General features: G+C 37.5%; 1 protein-coding gene across 5 annotated transcripts in view; it reads left to right on the top strand.

Moving 5' to 3' along the window:
• The window catches only part of LOC143018523 (polynucleotide 5'-hydroxyl-kinase NOL9), a 34,402-nt gene extending 15,011 nt beyond the window's left edge, over positions 1–19,391 (top strand). For all 5 annotated transcript variants that reach the window (XM_076173954.1, XM_076173955.1, XM_076173957.1 and 2 more), the window contains 3 exons: positions 15,814–16,045; positions 18,078–19,094; positions 19,213–19,391. In XM_076173954.1, coding sequence (XP_076030069.1) covers positions 15,814–16,045; positions 18,078–19,094; positions 19,213–19,304 — 1,341 coding nt within the window. In that variant the 3' untranslated portion in view covers positions 19,305–19,391. The remainder of the gene's footprint in view (positions 1–15,813; positions 16,046–18,077; positions 19,095–19,212) is intronic.
• Positions 19,392–21,055: the final 1,664 nt, after the last annotated feature.

Below are 21,055 nucleotides of genomic sequence, written 5' to 3'. Positions count from 1 at the left end.
ACTTGGCCTAGGCAGACAGGCGAAAGGTGAACAAACGCCCCCCCCGACCAGCTGAGTGACGATGAAATGTCTAATAAAAATGTAAAGATTAGAAGTATAGATAAGAGCAATACAGTAGAAAGTGATGAGAATATTTTCCAGGGATTTAAAGAGGGTGGGGGGGACACAACCCCCCCCGACTGACAAGACTAGAAGAGAAGGTCGATAAGATGATCGAGGACTTGGAGCGTAGGTTCGGTCATGTTAACAACATTGTACAGAGGGTTGAAAAATTGGAAGAACTAGAGAAGGCAAACAAAAACTTAACTAAGGAAATTGAAGAATTAAAAAAACAGTTAAAAGAAGTAAAAGAAGAGAATATAGTCTTAAAGGAGAATAATAAGGAGAACAAGGAGGGTTGGAAAAAATCCAAGAAAATAGCAAAGTTGCATTTACTGACTGACATAGACAGCAAATGAATGAACAAACTGAAAACTCAGTTATTAAAGTGATGAGACAGAAGGAGAATATAGTAAGAGACTTAGCAGACAGAAAGAAATGTATAATTATATTAGGAATGGAAGAGAAACATAACCCAGATAGAACCACAAGAATCAAAGAGGAAAATGAAAAAGTAAGAAATTTACTAGAATTAGTTCAGGAAGATGAACCAGAAATAATGAAACAAATTGAAGAGAAATTCAGGCTCGGGAAATATAGTACAGACAAGACCAGACCAATTAAGATTGAATTCAGGTCACAAACTACGGCTGAGAATATCTTATCCAAAACAGGGAAACTAGCAACAAGTGAACAATATAAAAAGGTATGGATAAAAAGGGAAATGAATAAAGAGGAAAGAGAGGAAGAAAAACAGAAAAGACTTGAAGCTAAGGAAAAAAACGAGATAAGAACGGAGTCAGAAAAAGAGAGATTCTATTGGAGAGTAGTGAATATGAAACTAAAGAAAGTCGACATACAAGAGAAAAACAAAAGGGAAACAGAGAACACAATGGAAGTGGCAGAAAACTAAGAGTGTCTTACACAAATATAGATGGATTAATAACAGGATTGAATGAGCTGAATGATTATTTGAAAGAAAAAGAACCAGACATAATGGGAATTGTAGAAACAAAATTAACCCCTTCCATACGGTGCCGCACACGTAGGCGTCATGGGGAGCGAGTGTATTCGCGAGGCTGCCATATCGGCGTCTTGATTATATTTATTGTAGTCGCCCCTCCATAATGACATTCTTTCTAATTCTTTTGTAATCGCATTTTCTATGGTTATCAAAATTCACGGGTGAAGAGAGAACGACCGATATAAGCGGTGACTATATTTTATGATGCGAGTATTATTACGACACGTCGTACGGCTGGCATTGGCTGCTGCCACCGAGATCTAAGTCCATGACGCCTACGTGTGCGGCACCGTATGGAAGGGGTTAAAAGGTCCACTACCACCCAACAGTGTAGGACATGATGCATATAATTATTGGATTAGAAACAGAGTGAAAAAGGAAGGGGGTGGAGTTATGTTCCTGACTAAGAAGGATATAAACGTGAAGTGTGTCACATATGGAAAGAATACAGTAGAGATGATAATGATGGAAGTAGAAGACAGAGATAAGAAGAGCAGAAAGTTTGTGATAAATTATGTGCCCCCGAAAACAGCCTCATGGGAAGAGAGTGAACATAAAAGTATGTTAGAGGACACAAAGATAACATTAAACAAGATAATGGAAGAGGGAGGAAAAATAGTTATGATGGGCGACTTTAATTGCAAAGAAATCTGCTGGGAAGAAATGACAGTAAAGGGTGGAGACGGCTCATGGGGAAACGCTCTACTTGAGATGGTTACTGACCATACAATGACACAATGGATACAGGAGAACACTAGGTATAGAAATGAAGAAGAGCCATCGAGACTAGACCTAATAATTACATCTGAACCTAGAATAGTGGACAAAATTGAATATAAAACACCAATAAGTAAAAGTGACCACATATTGATTGAACTGGAACTTAATGAAGAAAAATATATGAAAAGAAATGAACAATATAGAAAAGGAAGAATGATGTATGAAAAAAACAAACTTTGATAAAATAAGAGAATTCTTTCAAAAGGAAAACTGGGAAGAAATATACAAAGAAGAAACAACAGTAGAAGAGAAATGGAATATTTTGACAAAAATTTACAAAAAAGGAGTGGAAAAGTATGTCCCAAGACAAAAACAAGAAAAAGAATATGTAAAATGCTGGTACAACAAAAGTTGTAGGGAGTTAAAAGACAAAAGAGACAAAGCCTGGACCAGATGGAAAAAAGACAGAAGACCTAAAAAATGGAAAATATATACCTGTTATAGAAATGAATATGTACAAACGTGCAGAGAGGAAAAGAGAAAATATGAAAAAGATATCATAGAAAAGTGTAAAGATCAACCAAAACTATTCTACAGATTTGTAAACAATAAACTGAAAAACAAACAAGACTTGGAGAAATTAAGACAAGAGGGAGTTGAATACACTGAGGAAATGGAAATGGCGGAAATTATGAACAAACATTTTAAATCAGTGTTTACAAGGGAGAACATACAACCTGAAGAGAACGAATGGAAAGAGAAAGTCCCCCCTATGGAAGAAATAGAAGTAACAAAGAATGAAATATTAACACACTTGAGTAATCTTGATGTCAGAAAATCGCATGGACCAGATGAAATAGCAAACTGGATACTGAAAGAATGCAGGAATGAACTGGCAGACAAAATACATAGCATACTAAATAGTTCCTTGAAAGAAGGAAAAGTTCCAGAAGATTGGAAAAAAGCAAATATAGTACCTATATATAAAGGAGGAAATAAAGAAGAACCTACGAACTATAGACCAGTCTCTCTAACAAGTACAATAGCAAAAATTTGTGAAAGAATTATCAAAAGTAGATGGGTAAAATATTTAGAAAAAAACAAAGTGTTAAATCCAAGGCAATTTGGATTCAGACAAGGACGATCATGCGTCACCAATTTAATATGTTTCTATTCAAGGCTAATAGATATAATACAAGAAAGAGATGGATGGGCGGACTGTGCATTTCTAGACCTAAAGAAAGCTTTTGACAAAGTACCACATAAGAAGTTGCTTAAGAAATTAGAAACTGAAGGAGGAATACAGGGCAAACTACTAAATTGGATGGAAGACTTTTTGCAAGAAAGAAAAATGAGAGTAGTGATAAGAAACCAGCACTCAAAATGGGATGAAGTAATAAGCGGTGTTCCGCAGGGAACAGTTCTGGCCCCAATAATGTTTGCTATATATATTAATGATATGGATGAAGGAATTGAAAGCTATATGAGCTTCTTTGCAGATGATGCAAAACTACTGAAAAGAGTGAAAACTGAAGAAGATTGTGAATCACTACAGAGAGATCTAAATAAAGTACAGGAATGGAGTAGGAAGTGGGAGATGGAGTTCAATACAAAAAAGTGTAGTATAATGGAATTTGGAAAAAGCAAAAACAGAATAAAAGGAGCATATAAATTGGGAGAAGAAGGAATAAAAAAAGTCGAAAATGAGAAGGACCTGGGAGTCATTGTTATGAATAATATGTCACCTGAGAAACATATAAATAAGATTTTTGGAGAAACCTATAATTTAATAAGAACAATCAAAGTTGCATTTACATACCTGGATGAAGAAATGGTGAAGAAAATCCTAATCACCCTGATAAGACCAAGATTGGAATATGCAGCAACGATATGGTCACCAAGTACAAAAAAATGTATAAAATAACTTGAAAGAATACAAAGAGCAATTACAAAATTGGCACCAACACTCTCAAAACTATCATATGAAGAGAGACTAGAAAAACTTGAACTACAGACACTAGAGCAAAGAAGAGAGAGAGGAGATTTGATAGCTATTTACAGAATCATGAAAGGCATAGAAATTACTGATAGAGAGAATCTGATAAAATGGGATGACAGAAATACAAGAGGATACGGAAAGAAAATAAAAAAAGACAGCTATAGAAGAGATTTGAAGAAAAAAACAGCTTTCCTCACAGAGTAATAGACAGTTGGAACAAGTTAGATGAGAAAGTGGTGTGTGCAAAAACAATACATGAATTTAAAAATAGTTTAGATAAAATGAGATATGAAGACGGGACCCCACGAGCATAGCTCCCCTTCCCATAAAATACAACTAGGTAAATACAACTAAGTAAATACAGTTCTGAAGAAAAAGTGAAATTTCGTGGATCCCGAAGCAAAGGAAGTACCTATTGTATTTACAGGGTGGGGGGGAAATTGCTCGTGGTGTAGGGGAAAGTGAGGAAAAAGGAGAAGGGGAGGGATTACTGAGGGAAATGGAAGGAAATGAGGAAGGTGAAGACTTGGCCCAGGCAGGCAGACGCCATCTAAACAAAAGAGGTCCGGACCAATTTAGCGACGACGAAATGTCTAACAAAAATGTAAAGATCAGAAGTATAGATAAGAGCTATACAGCAGAAGGTGATGAGAATATTTTCCAGGGATTTAAAGAGGGTGGGGGGGACACAAACCCCCCCCGATTAACAAGACTAGAAGAGAAGCTCGATAAGATGATCGAGCACTGGGAACTTAGGTTCGGTCACGTTAACAACATTGTGCAGAGGGTTGAAAAATTGGAAGAACTAGAGAAGGCGAACAAAAACTTAACTAAGGAAATTGAAGAATTAAAAAAACAGTTAAAAGAAGTAAAAGAGGAGAATAAAGTCTTAAAGGAGAATAATAAGGACAACAAGGAGGGTTGGAAAAAATTTCAAGAAAACAGTAAAGTTGCATTTACTGACATAATCAAACAGCAAATGAAAGAACAAACTGAAGACTCAGTTATTAAAGTGATGAGACAGAAGGAGAATATAGTAAGAGACTTAGCAGATAGAAAGAAATGTATAATTATATTAGGAATGAAAGAGAAACATAACCCAGATAGAACCACAAGAACCAAAGAGGAAAATGAAAAAGTAAGAAGTTTACTAGAATTAGTTCAGGAAGATGAGCCAGAAATAATGAAACAAATCAAAGAAAAATTCAGGCTTGGGAAATATAGTACAGACAAGACCAGACCAATTAAGATTAAATTCAGGTCACAAACGACGGCAGAGAATATCTTATCCAAAACAGGGAAACTAGCAACAAGTGAACAATATAAAAAGGTATGGACAAATAGGGAAATGAATAAAGAGGAAAGAGAGGAGGAAATAAGGAATAGACATGAAGCTAAGAAAAAAAACGAGACCAGAACGGAGACAGAAAAACAAGAATTCTACTGGAGAGTAGTGAATATGAAATTGAAGAAATGGAACATAAAAGAGAGAAACACAAAAGAAACAGAGAATACAATGGAAATAACAGAAAGTTAAGAGTATCCTACACAAATATAGATGGATTAATAACAGGACTGAATGAACTGAACAAATATCTGAAAGAAAAAGATCCGGACATAATATGAATAGTTGAGACAAAATTAAAAGGCCCACTACCACCCAACAGCATAGGACACAATGCATATAATTATTGGATTAGAAACAGAAAGATAAAACAAGGGGGTGGAGTTGTGTTCCTGACTTAGAAGGATATAAATGTGAAGAGTGTCACATATGGAAAGAATACAGTAGAGATGATAATGATAGAAGTAGAAGATAGAGATAAGAAGAGCAGAAAGTTTGTAATAAACTACGTGCCCCCAAAAACAGCCTCATGGGAAGAGAATGAACATAAAAGCATGTTAGAAGACACAAGAGTAACACTAAACGAGATAATGGAAGATGGAGGAAGAATAGTTATGATGGGCGACTATAATTGCAAAGAAATATGCTGGGAAGAGATGACCGTAAAGGGTGGAGAAGACTCATGGGGAAGTGTTCTACTTGAGATGATTATTGACCACACAATGACACAATGGATCCAAGAGAACACTAGGTATAGAAATGAAGAAGAGCCATCGAGACTAGACCTAATAATCACATCAGAACCTAAAATAGTGGAAAAGATAGAATACCAGGCACCAATAAGCAAAAGTGACCACATATTGATAGAACTAGAACTAAATGAGAAAAAATACATGAAAAGAAATGAACAATATAGAAAAGGAAGATTGATGTATGAAAAAACAAATTTTGATCAAATAAGAGAATTCTTCCAAAAGGAAAACTGGGAAAGAATACACAAAGAAGATACAAAAGTAGAAGAGAAATGGAATATTTTGACAAAAATCTATAAAAAAGGAGTAGAAAAGTATGTCCCAAGACAAAAACAAGAAAAATAATATGTAAAATGCTGGTACAACAAAAGTTGTAGGGAGGTAAAAGACAAAAGAGACAAAGCTTGGATCAATTGGAAGAAAAACAAAAGACCAGAAAAATGGAAAATATATACTTGTTATAGAAATGAATATGTATTAGCGTGCAGAGAGGAAAAGAGAAAATATGAAAAAGATGTCATAGAAAAATGTAAAGATCAACCAAAACTATTCTACAGATTTGTAAACAACAAACTGAAAAACAAACAAGATTTGGAGAAATTAAGACAAGGAGGAGTTGAATACACAGAGGAAATTGAAATGGCGGAAATTATGAACAAACATTTTAAATCAGTGTTTACAAGGGAAAACACAACCTGAAGAGATCGAATGGAAAGAGAAAGTCCCCCCTATGAAAGAAATAGAAGTAACAAAGAATGAAATATTGAACCACTTGAGTAATCTTGATGTCAGAAAATCACATGGACCAGATGAAATAGCAAACTGGATTTTGAAAGAATGCAGGAATGAACTAGCAGACATAATACATAGCATAATAAACAGTTCCTTGAAAGAAGGTAAAGTTCCAGAAGATTGGAAAAAAGCAAATATAGTACCTATATATAAAGGAGGAAATAAAGAAGACCCTAACAACTATAGGCCAGTCTCTCTAACAAGTACAATAGCAAAAATTTGTGAAAGAATTGTCAAAAATAGATGGGTAAAATATTTAGAAAAAAAACAACGTGCTCAATCCAAGGCAATTTGGATTCAGACAAGGACGATCATGCGTCACCAATTTAATATGTTTCTATTCAAGACTAATAGATATAATACAAGAAAGAGATGGATGGGCTGATTGTGCATTTCTAGACCTAAAAAAAGCTTTTGACAAAGTACCACATAAGATGTTGCTTAAGAAATTAGAAACTGAAGGAGGAATACAGGGCAAACTGCTAAATTGGATGGAAGACTTTTTGCAAGAAAGAAAAATGAGAGTAGTGATAAGAGATCAACACTCAAAATGGGATGAAGTAATAAGCGGTGTTCCACAAGGAACAGTTCTGGCCCCAATAATGTTTGCTATATATATTAATGATATGGATGAAGGAATTGAAAGCTATATGAGCTTTTTTGCAGATGATGCAAAACTATTGAAAAAAGTGAACACGGAAGAAGATTGTGAATCAGTACAAAGAGATCTAAATATAGTACAGGAATGGAGTAGGAAGTGGGAGATGGAGTTCAATACAAAAAAGTGTAGTATAATGGAATTTGGAAAAAGTAAAAACAGAATAACAGGATCATATAAATTGGGAGAAGAAGGAATAAAAAAAGTAGAAAATGAAAAGGACCTGGGAGTCATGGTTATGAATAATATGTCACCTGAAAAACATATAAATAAGATTTTTGGAGAAACCTATAATTTAATAAGAACAATCAAAGTGGCATTTACATACCTGGATGAAGAAATGGTGAAGAAAATTCTCATCACTCTGATAAGACCAAGATTGGAATATGCAGCAACGATATGGTCACCAAGTGCAAAAAAAATGCATTAAAAAACTTGAAAGAATACAAAGAGCAATTACAAAATTGGCACCAACACTCTCAAAACTATCATATGAAGAGAGACTAGAAAAACTTGAACTACAGACACTAGAGCAAAGAAGAGAGAGAGGAGATTTGATAGCTATTTACAGAATCATGAAAGGCATAGAAATTACTGATAGAGAGAATCTGATAAAATGGGATGAAAGAAATACAAGAGGACATGGAAAGAAAATAAAAAAAGACAGCTATAGAAGAGATGTGAAAAAGAACAGCTTTCCTCACAGAGTAATAGACAGTTGGAACAAGTTAGATGAGAAAGTGGTGTGTGCAAAAACAATACATGAATTTAAAAATAGTTTAGATAAAATGAGATACGAAAACGGGACACCACGAGCATAACTCCCCTTCCCATAAAATACAACTAGGTAAATACACACACACACACACACACCAAACACACACACACACACACACACACACACACACACACACACACACACACACACCAAAGCAAAAATGTTAAAAATAGAATAGAAAGACCCATGTATAACAAAACAAACTTTGAGAAACTTAAAACATTCTTTCGCAATGCAAACTGGGAAAAATTCCAAAACGAAGATACAGGGATAGAAGAAAAATGGAACATACTAAAAGAAATTTATAATGAAGGAGTGGACAAATTCGTACCACAACAAAAAATGGAAAAGGCATACATAAAGAACTGGTACAACAAAAGATGTAGTGAAGCAAAGGAAAAAAGGGACAAAGCTTGGAAAAAATGGAAAAGAGATAAGAAACAAAGCAAATGGCAAACATACATCAAACTAAGAAACGAATATGTAAAAATATGCAGAGATGAAAAGAGAAATTACGAAAAAAAGATAATAGACAAATGTAAAGAAGAACCCAAACTATTTTACAAATATGTAAATGGAAAACTGAAAAACAAACAAGAAATAGAAAAACTGCGCCAAGATAAAAAGGAATTTACAGAAAAACTGGAAATGGCTGAAATAATGAACAATCACTTCAGATCAGTATTCACAATAGAAAACTCGCCTAACAGTAGTTAGAGAGAGAGAATTATCCCCAGCAATGAAAGAAATAAACGTAACACAAAAAGAAATCAGTGATCAAATTAAAACCCTGGATGTCAGAAAATCACATGGCCCAGACGGAATAGCAAACTGGATACTGAAAGAATGCATGGAAGAATTAACTGACAAAATATATGATATAATTAAATCATCAATTAAAGAAGGAAAAGTACCATTGAACTGGAAAAAAGCAAACATTGTACCAATTTATAAGGGAGGTGATAAGGAAGATCCATCTAAATACAGACCGGTCTCACTAACGAGCACAATAGCAAAAATTTGTGAGAGTGATAAAAAACAGATGGGTTAAGTACCTGGAAGAAAAATCTATACTGAACCCAAATCAATTTGGATTTAGACAAGGGAGATCCTGTACAACAAATCTGATTTGCTTTTACTCAAGATTAGTAGACATAATAGAAGAAAGAGATGGATGGGCAGACTGTGCTTTTCTGGACCTGCAAAAGTCATTCGATAAGGTACCTCATAGGAAACTAATAAATAAGATAGAGTCAAAAGGTGGCATCAGAGGAAAATTATTGGAATGGATGAAAAACTCTGATTGGGAGGAAAATGAGAGTTGTAATTAGAGAAAAATTCTCCAACTGGGAAGAAGTAAAGAGCGGGGTCCCGCAAGGATCAGTACTGGCACCGATCATGTTCGCTGTACACTCACTATCCGAGTTACGACCTAGATCGGTTCCGACCAACCGGTCGTAAGTCGAAACGGTCGTAACTCGGACCGTATACGATGCAGAGCGTAAATCCAGCTCAAATGTTTCGTTTGTGGCTTCATTGTAGAACATTCTCAGTGTATGCAAAATGTCCAATACTCTTTGATTGTTATACTAAATAATAAATTAATAATAATAGATAAATAGGATAGGGTAAAGAAAGAAAATATATTACACAGGATTCTTATTAGAGACCGAAAATACAAATTAACACAAAGATACAAAATATAAAAAATAGAAAATATTTATGTAAAAAAAAAAATAATAAAAAAAAAAATCCACTTTTTGGTTGCACATCATCTACACTTTCTTCGTGCATACGGTCGAGGCATAATTAATAAAAAGAGGTTGAAGTAATAAAGGCTTAATAATATTTAAAATAATTCCCTCAAATGTACATGAAAACAAGTACAAGATTCGCTTCTATGCACTGGGCTCAATCGTCGCCTCCCATGCGAAAAGTTTTGGTCTCTCTTCGTAAGAAAAGAGCGATAATCATAGCATAGCGTTATTTCATCAAATAAATATTTTATGCATGGAATAGTACAGTGAGATATATTGTTTTATTGAATATAAGATATTATACTTCAGAACTCCAGGAATATCATAGACTTGGGTTAAAGCTATTTGTATCCATGTTCGTTCACTACAGCTTTCGACTTTCGACCAATAGAGAACTCGAACCAGAATGAAAAGTACGAATGCAGGACTACTGTAAACCGACTGTCTGTCTTGGCTTTCGGTGAAGCGTGTATCACCGATCTGGCAAAACTGCCCTTTCTGACCATTCCCACCTGCCCTGATTATCAGTGGGAACTGGGAATCGAAATACGGTATAATATCAATTCCAGTAAAATTATGGTATATGGTAGACATCGTATGGTAGATGGTAGACACACACTAAATTATGATAGAAATGCCATAATTATGGCAGACAGCGCAACCTTGGTGAGATGCTGGGCTGTGCTGCCGCAACTGTTGTACAGGATGCTGGACGCCACGTGCAAACGTACAGTAAACCACTAAACTCATAATATGTGCATGTAGGCATCTGCTGAATGCGGTCGTAAGTACAGGTGGACGTAAGTCGCACAGGTCGTAACTCGGATAGTGAGTGTATACATTAATGACATGAATGAAGGCGTGGAGTGCTATATAAATTTTTTTGCGGAAGAGGACTGCAACTCATTGCAACAAGATCTGGACACAATATGGAATTGGACTCAAAAATGGGAAGTATTATTCAATATTAAGAAATGCAGCATAATGGAATTTGGAAAGAGCAAAAATAGAATATCAAAAGATTACAGAATTGGGGAAGAAAAAATAAATAAAACAAACTATGAAAAAGATCTTGGAGTGATGATTGGAAAGGACATGAAACCAGATAAGCATATAAACAAGATGTTCGGAGAAACCTACAACTTATTGAGAACAATCAAAGCGGCATTTACCTATATGGACGAAGAAAGGATAGGGAAAATACTTACTACACTAATAAGACCAAAACTCGAGTACGAAGCATCACTTTGGACACCCAGTACCAAAAAGAATATTAAGAAACTAGAAAGATTACAAAGAGCAACAACAAAACTAGCACCGACACTCGCCGAACTATATGAGCAAAGACTATCCAAATTGAACCTACCAACTCTGGAACAAAGAAGAGAAAGAGGAGATTTGCTAACTATCTACAGAATAATGAAAGGAATGGAAGTTTTAGACAGGAACGACCTATTAATGTGGGACAACGGTAAAACAAGAGGACACGGAAAAAAATTGAAAAAGGATAGTTATAGAAAAAACTTGAAAAGGAACAGTTTCCCACACAGAGTGATAAATACATGGAACAAATTAGACAACAAAACAGTATGTGCTAACACTATACAAGATTTTAAGATAAAACTTGATGCGGAGAGATACAAAGACGGGTCACCACGAGCATAGCTCCCCTCCCGTATATTACAACTAGGTAAATACACACACACATACACACACACACACACACACACACACACACACACACACACACACACACACACACTGAAATAATGAACAACCACTTCAGATCAGTATTCACAATAGAAAACTCGCCTAACAGTGAAGTTAGAGAGAGAGAATTATGAATCACAATGGCAAAAGCCGACAAGACTGTGAGAATAAACACCTTGTGAGATCGAAACCTTTATTGGTACTACTTTTCGCTTGTTACAGCTTTTTCAAGTACAGACATGATCCAGCTAGGAGGCTTATCCTTCCAGCCAGCAGTGTCACCGCCACCCTCACCCGGACACTTGGGCGTTGCAACATTCAGGTAGTGGGCCAGTCCAGCAGAACTATCAAAGAGCTCTCAAGAAGGAGTGACAGCCAGGACGAGATGTGGGGAAAAAACGCTGGTGTCTACCGCATACCCTGTGCTGGATGTGATAAAGTATACATCGGCGAGACCTCCCGTGACCTGAAGACCCGGATCCGGGAGCATCGTTATGATTCCCGGAACAACATCACCACCAATGCCTGTGTTATCCACCGGAACACCAACGACCACCTGATGGATTGGGATAACGCAGAACTTCTGTTTAGTGAACCAGACAGGGTGAGGAGAAAATGCCTCGAAGCGGCCGCCATTCAAAGCTTCAAAACCATTGAGCAGAACAGAGGCATGTTTAACATCGCCCCTCCTATCATCCATCTGTTACCCGCATTAAATAAATGTATGAAATGTCCCCCTTAGTCCACTTCAACAAACTGTCCGAAATGTCCTCCTTTGTCTCCACCAAGTCCCACCCGTCCCCCTCCTCCCCCCCTCCCCCTCCACCTACCACCCACCCCTCCCTGATAACCTCTCCCAGTTCCTTCCCTGTTGGCTTATATGTGCTCAGAGTGTGTGTCATGTCTGTACTTGAAAAAGCTGTAACAAGCGAAACGTAGTACCAATAAAGGTTTCGATCTCACAAGGTGTTTATTCTCACAGAGAGAATTATCCCCAGCAATGAAAGAAATAAACGTAACACAAAAAGAAATCAGTGATCAAATTAAAACCCTGGATGTCAGAAAATCACATGGCCCAGACGGAATAGCAAATTGGATACTGAAAGAATGCATGGAAGAATTAACTGACAAAATATATGATATAATTAAATCATCAATTAAAGAAGGAAAAGTACCATTGGACTGGAAAAAAGCAAACATTGTACCAATTTATAAGGGAGGAGATAAGGAAGATCCATCTAACTACAGACCGGTCTCACTAACAAGCACAAAAGCAAAAATTTGTGAGAGTGATAAAAAAACAGATGGGTTAAGTACCTGGAAGAAAAATCTATACTAAACCCAAATCAATTTGGATTTAGACAAGGGAGATCCTGTACAACAAATCTGATTTGCTTTTACTCAAGATTAGTAGACATAATAGAAGAAAGAGATGGATGGGCAGACTGTGCTTTTCTGGACCTGCAAAAGTCATTCGATAAGGTACCTCATAGGTAACTAATAAATAAGATAGAGTCAAAAGGTGGCATCAGGAAAATTATTGGAATGGATGAAAGACTTTCTGATTGGGAGGAAAATGAGAGTTGTAATTAGAGAAAAATTCTCCAACTGGGAAGAAGTAAAAAGCGGGGTCTTGCAAGGATCAGTACTGGCCCCAATCATGTTCGCTGTATACATTAATGACATGAATGAAGGCGTGGAGTGCTATATAATTTTTTTTGCAGATGATGCAAAATTACTTAAGAAGGTAAAAACGGAAGAGGATTGCAACTCATTGCAACAAGATCTGGACACAATATGGAAGAAGGTAAAAACGGAAGAGGATTGCAACTCATTGCAACAAGATCTGGACACAATATGGAATTGGACTCAAAAGTGGGAAGTAAAATTCAATATTAAGAAATGCAGCATAATGGAATTTGGAAAGAGTAAAAATAGAATATCAAAATATACAGAGTTGGGGAAGAAAAAAATAAATAAAACAAACTATGAAAAAGATCTTGGAGTGATGATTGGAAAGGACATGAAACCAGATAAGCATATAAACAAGATGTTCGGAGAAACCTACAACTTATTGAGAGCAATCAAAGTGGCATTTACCTATATGGACGAAGAAATGATAAGGAAAATACTTACTACACTAATAAGACCAAAACTCGAGTACGAAGCATCACTTTGGACACCCAGTACCAAAAAGAATATTAAGAAACTAGAAAGATTACAAAGAGCGACAACAAAACTAGCACCGACACTCGCCGAACTAACATATGAGCAAAGACTATCCAAATTGAACCTACCAACTCTGGAACAAAGAAGAGAAAGAGGAGATTTGCTAACTATCTACAGAATAATGAAAGGAATGGAAGTTTTAGACAGGAACGACCTATTAATGTGGGACAACGGTAAAACAAGAGGACACAGAAAAAAATTGAAAAAGGATAGTTATAGAAAAAACTTGAAAAGGAACAGTTTCCCACACAGAGCGATAAATATATGGAACAAATTAGACAACAAAACAGTATGTGCTAACACTATACAAGATTTTAAGATAAAACTTGATGCGGAGAGATACAAAGACGGGTCACCACGAGCATAGCTCCCCTCCCGTATATTACAACTAGGTAAATACACACACACACACACACACACACACACACACACACACACACACACACACTCTCTCTCTCTCTCTCTCTCCTTTATACATGTTTATATTATGGTTATTTCTACTGTTGGGTCTGTGAATGATTATTTAGTTTCTTTTGTTATATTGGAGAATGGTATGACTTTATATAGAAGTTTATATATAAGTGTTGTAGATACCTTTGTGTTACTCTAGTTGTAGTGTAGTCTGTAAAGGCTGGTAAAAATTGGAGCAAGACAATGCCATTATCAAAACAAGCTTATCTGATATAAGAAGAGACTGGAAAAATGGGTACCACCCATATTAGAGGAGTAGAGAGAAAGAGATAATGTGATTATGATACTCAGAGCAGAGGAATAGGAAAAATAAAAGATATGTTATGGGATACAAGAACAAGAAATCATAACAAAAACTTGAAGAATACATACAAATATATATATACCAAGAGTTTTTTCCTCCTTATAAGAGAGGTAGCTAAAGTAAAAAATGGCTTTAAAGATGTTTGGAAGCATAATTTTTTGCATATTTGCATTAGTTTCTGGAACAGAATAGAAGAAATAATCCAGGCCAATATCACAAATGAATTTAAGGCAAAGCTTGATAAGTGGAAAGAATGAGACAGGATCCCATAAGCATAGCTCCAGCTCTAAACTACAGTTAGGTAAATACATATACAAAAGACCTTTTCCCCTTTATAAGGGGCTAGCCAAGTCACAGCACACATATATACAATTAAAACTCATGTAATCATCCATCCCATCTTAGCACCTCTTGTCTCCTGTCACACAACTTGAGTCAAAGGCAACACAGTGAGGCACTACACATCCACAGCATGACCTGACAGGCAGAACTAGTTGGAATTTAAGAGAGGCAGAAAGGAAAAGATTAAATATGGTTGAGATGAAGTGTTTGAGAAATATGGTAGGGGTTACAAGGTTAGATAGTGTGAGAAATGAGAAGGTGAGGAGGAGAGTGGGAGTGGAAAGGGAATTGGCAGAGAGGGCTGATGAAAGATTATTGGGATGGTTTGGACATATGAAAAGAATGAGTGAAAAAAGACTGAAGTGTGGAAAGCAGAGGTGGATGGAGTGAACTTGAGGGTTGACCAAGGATGAGATGAATGGATGTGGTGAAAGGGGCTTTGAACAAGGGGGGAATGTCTGTTGAGCAAGGAAAGAAGGCAGGGATAGGGGTGAGTGAAGGATGGTTGTGTAGGATGATATTTTGATGCAGCCCAAAGGGATTTCTTCCAGTTATCCATTTTCCACATGAGTGAAGTAGCCCTGCTGTAGATGTGCTGTGCCTAGCTGCATTGCTTATTACCCAGGCAGTGGGTTGGAGATGGGGATGACCCATCATCCATGTGGAGCTAAGATAGGAGGGGGGGTGGTGGATGGGAGTGGGTACATGCCTTGACTTAACTACTTCCCTTATTAGGAGGAAGAAGCCCATGGTATATAGATAGATCCTCCACCCCAGTATTATTGCATGTGCTGTAAAATGCATTCAATTACAATGATGTTTCCATTTTTCAGGAAGTTGTTATCCTAAAACTTTCAAGATTTGAAAACTGTATGACTCGATTTCTGCCACACGTAACTTGGAAATGGTTGCTGCACCACACGTACCCTGAAGATGTGTGGTCACAGACTTTGAGTGTGGATTACATAACCCCTGCCAAATGTGGTCATGTAGAACTCTTTCATACAAATCAGGAGTGGAAGGATGTGGCATCTGAGCTTCAAGAGTACATCGAGGATGGAAAAGGTGAAAAAATGCATACATACATACATACATATACCAAAGGCTTTTTCCCCCTACACGGTGGTAGCCAAAAAGAAAAAGGCATAGAAACTACTCCCACCCATTCCATTTCCTATATATTCCATTCCCCTCCACCCTCCTCCCTCCCTTTTATCTTGGTACCTCCTGGATGACAGGTCATCCCTGCATCCTGTCCACTGCCCTGGGTCAGAAGCAGTGTTGCAAGACACAGCACATCCACAGCAAGGCTGCTTCATAAATTCGGCGACACCCCCCCCCCTTTCTCTCTCCATCCCCCCATGCAGAAAAGGAGAAGATGGGGAGAAATCCCTTCGGGCTGCGTCAATTTTTTTTCTCGTATATACTTCTTCACCCCCCATCCCCCACCCACTCCCCCTTATGCATCACAGCATCATCTCTACACAACTCCTCTCCATTCACCCCTACTGTCCTCTCCCGTCCTTCCTCCACAGACATTCCTCTCTTTTGTAATGCCCCTTTCACCCCATCCATCTATCTCATCCTAGGACACCCTCTCATATTCACTCCTTCCACCTCTGCCTTCCACACTTCTTTTACTAATCTTTCTTCACTCATTCTTTCCATGTGTCCAAACCATCCTAATACTCTTTCATCAACCCTATCTCCCAGTTCCCTTTCCACCCCTGTTCTCCTCCTCACCTCATTTCTCACTCTATCCAGCCAAGTAACCCCTATCATACTTCTCAGACATTTCATATCAAACACATTCAAACTCCTTCTCTCTTCCTCTCTCATGTTCCATGTTTCTGACCCATACAATGCTGTTGGCACAATCACTCCTTCATATAACCTCCTCTTAGCATCCATTCCCAGATGTCTATTTCTCATTACACTTTTCAATCCACCAAGACATTTACTCGCTTCTCTCAATCTACATTCTACCTCTGCCCCTACTCCTCCCTATCCTGCCACATTCACACCCAAGTATCTAAAACTATCCACTTTCTCCAGTCTTTCACCCTTATGCTCACTTCCAGCCTGCTATCACTCTCTCCCCTTGTACATCTTATCACCTTACTTTTGCCCACATTTATCTTCGGCTTCCTTCTTTCAAACACCTTCTCAAACTCTGTCACTAAATTCCTTAATCCCTCCTGATCCTGCTGCAAGCGCAGTGTCGTCAGCAAACAACAACTGGCTCACCTCCCATTTTTCTCCATTTTCTTTAACCATCTCCAACCCCTGACCCACTACCCTTGCATTCACCTCTCGCACCACCCCATCCATATAAAGATTGAACAGCCAGGGCGACATAACACATCCCTGACGAAGTCCCACCTTTACCTCAAACCATTCACTCTCTCCATTTCTAATCCTAACACAAGCTCTACTACTCTTGTAAAAAGTCTTGACTGCTCTTAACAGCTTTCCTCCTATCCCATATATCTGCAGTACCTCCCACAGTGCCTTCCTGTCTACCCTGTCATAAGCCTTTTCCAGATCCATAAAAGCCCAAAAAACATCCTTACCTTTTCCTATAGCTTTCTCACATATCTGTTTTACCACAAAAAATCTGATCTATACAACCCCTACCTGTCCTAAACCCACACTGTTCCTCACCAATTACTCCCTCTGTTCCTCTCCTAATCCTCTCAATCAAGACCCTCCCATAAACCTTCCCAACTACACTCAACATGTGTAGTATTCTTCATTTATTTATCAAGTATTCTTCATTTATTTCTTTATCATCCCATCCATATACACATTAAATAACATTGGTAACATCACACAACCCTGATGCAGCCCTACATTCACCTCAAACCATTCAATCTCTATGAAACTCTAACATTCTCTTCTTATGTGGACACCTGACAGACTTCAGCACTTTGCCAACTCCATATACCTGTAATACATCATACAAAGCTTGTTTCTTATCATTAAAATGAAACAAAGGCATTTGTTATTACTCCACATGACATTTGATATAATATTGGTTTTTGCTGTTTACTGCTTACACTAATAACTTCTCTTAATCTTGTTTCCCCTTTTACAGTGCCTGTGGTTGTCTTGTGTGGAGGAAAAAATGTGGGAAAATCAACATTGTTGAGGTATTTGAGCAATTCTCTCTTGTGCCAAGGTAATGCTGAGGTTTCACTTTTGGATCTTGACCCTGGCCAGCCTGAAACCAGTGTCCCAACAACATTGAAGTGCAAGGTTTTGAAAATGCCTTTACTAGGACCTCCATACACACACATAGATGCACATCCTTCAGAAGATAGTTATCAAATTTTGTTGGGGCTCACATCACCTCAATTTATATTAAAACAGTACTTAAAGGCTGTACAAGATCTTTCCAAGCACAAATTGGCAAGGAATCGCCCATTGTTGGTGAATACTATGGGATGGACTGGAGGTTGTGGCCTAGATATTATGGTTGATGTATTGCGAATCTTGAAACCTTCTCATGTCATTCAGATCCAGAGTAGTAAAGAAGCCCGCAATTACAGTGTTGAACTTGAAGATGCTTATACAAGTAGATCCAGTAAGGGAATTACAACAGAAGCAGTGAAATTAAACTATAAGCTTAAAATTCTTGAATCGCATAAGGGTGGAAGCAGTAAAACACATCAACGCTCAAAATCAATGAGGAACTTAGGCCTCCTGGGATATTTAAGTCACTTGTCATCCCATCCTTTAGGAAGCATAACTGTCACATCACCAGTCAAGATTTTGTGGAGCACTGTGGCAATCCATTCTTTGATTGAAGATGTGCCAAAAGAAAGAATCCTTCAGGTGATCAATGGGAATCTGGTGGCACTATGCCATGTCCCACAGAAATGGCTACACTTTGTGGCTCTTGATCTACCACAGTTTCTTGATGCTCACAAGACTTGGTCAGAACTTCCTTTGTGTATTGGATGGGCCATTGTCCGTGGAATAGATGTTGAAAATAAAGAATTGCATCTTTTAACACCACTCTCAGAACAAGATATTAAAGAGAAAGTTAATGCAGTTTTAGCAACTCAGCAGTTTTTACCAGCAGAATTCTACCAACTGTTTGGTGGAACAGGTATAGGAGCAGATTTGTTAATTGTAAAAAAAAAAATTGTCATTACACATAATGTTAAATTGATATGAAAGAAATTGTTGAAAAAGTGAAAGCTAATATGAAATTAAATTATTTTCAGGAGGAGATCCTTACCTGTTTCAGGGAGTAACCCGCGGAGCTGCCAAACTTGTCATAGGTCGACAGATCAAACCGCGTTCACATTCTAAGTGAAGTTAAAGTCTCATCCCACCTTCTCTACAAGGAAAAGTTATAGTGATATATGTTTATATTTATAACATAGATTAATTTTGTATTTATCATGTTTGTTTTACTTTTCCTACTTGTATCAATTCATCAGTTAATCAGTTGTTGCCTCAAGTTTCACTAACTTTAAAACTTGCAGCCCTACAATGGTTGTCAACAGTCATTGGGCCCTCCCACATATTTCTCTGGGAAGAAAGTTTGGATTGTTGCCTGTGTTGTACTAGTGTGGAATTGTTTCACTCTCACTGGTTAAAGTGGTAAGAAAAGTGGAACGGCCACTACTTGTGAATTCTCCATGTGTGAAAAAGTGTAAGAAATACAGTTGACGTCAATAGAGATCTTGATTCCAGTCTAGAAATGAGTGTTATCCCCTCAGGGCTGCACCTTTTGATGAAGGTGAGGAGGTTGATGGATTTTGAAGATGGGCAGCTTAGCTGTCCATCTTGCTGGACCTTCACGTGTAGGTAATTGTTTTGTCCTCTACTTCTATCAAAGAGTAGGGACCAACAATAAGTACCCGCACAAGGTAGTCCTACAAGAAGGACATTATTCGTCTTCCTGCTACCCATTTTTAAATCCTGTCAATTTCCTTGCTTCTATTTTGATATGCAATTCCAAGGGGCAGACACTTTGTCTTTGGACTGGACCTAAGATATCTCTTTATCAACTTTGTATTTTCTTCAGTTATGAATACAAGAAAGGTTGACAAACAATGACTGCTACCCTCCTGCTTTCAGGCAATGAAAGAAACAGTTTCACACTAATACAATGCTGACATTAGTCCAAGGTTTCTTACCAGAGAATATTGGAAGACCCAAGGATGGGTTTCCTGTCTGCAAAGCTTGAGGCAAGAGTTGATTGATATCAAAGAGTAAGTAAAGCTGTCACCAAGAAATGGAGGGCATAAGGTTGTTATGCAGTTGCATGGAGAGAAAATAGAGCAGATAGAAGATTGTAGATGTCTTGGAAAAAATATATATGGAAGTGGAAGACTGAAAGAAGAGATTGAACATAGGTAGATGCCATGAGAGCAGTACAGAGAAAAGAATACCAATGGAAACAATGAAAGTAGCATTAGTTGTGCTGGTTGTTATATATGAGAGTAAGGGTATCAGAGAATTTCGTTTGGAAACTGCACAATGAAGTGCTGTGTAGAGAATTGTACATGAATGAAGGCACACTCACTGAAGCTTCTTGAACTTTGTTTAATGAGAACAGGGCATTAGTACTATAAAATGTACTAACCAAACAGTCTGAAGGATATCAACTTATAACTGAGCATGGTGACTAAAAAAATAATGGTTGTGCATACCAAAAAATAGCAAAGCAGTGTAAACCAAGGCCTGGGTCTTATGCCAGGCTATGCTTGAGCTTTCTTTAGGGCATTAAATTTGTTCTAGGGAAGCAATTGGTGAATTTCCAAACTCCCAATGGGATTGTTCAATGACATGTACAAGTAATGAGGCATTTCTGGTAGTATCCACAAGTAACGCTTGTACATTGCTATGAGTTTCTACAGTGCTCATGGATAATGGGGAGAGATGTTATCTACAAAGGGTCAAAGTTGTGTTTAGAATGTTGGCATTGGGGACAGAGCGACACAATGAGACAGTTGAGTGTTCTGACATATATTCATAGTGCACTACAGCTTCAATCAGTCAATCCATTGCCTTGGTTCTCTTTTGCAGGGGGACCAATGACAGGTTTTGCATGTGGTG

This window comes from Oratosquilla oratoria, chromosome 35, assembly GCF_046742065.1.
Source record: "Oratosquilla oratoria isolate Oo_2021 chromosome 35, ASM4674206v1, whole genome shotgun sequence".
NCBI lineage: Eukaryota > Metazoa > Arthropoda > Malacostraca > Stomatopoda > Squillidae > Oratosquilla > Oratosquilla oratoria.
Note: the sequence above shows the minus strand (reverse complement) of the source record. Positions and strands in the feature narration are given on the sequence as shown.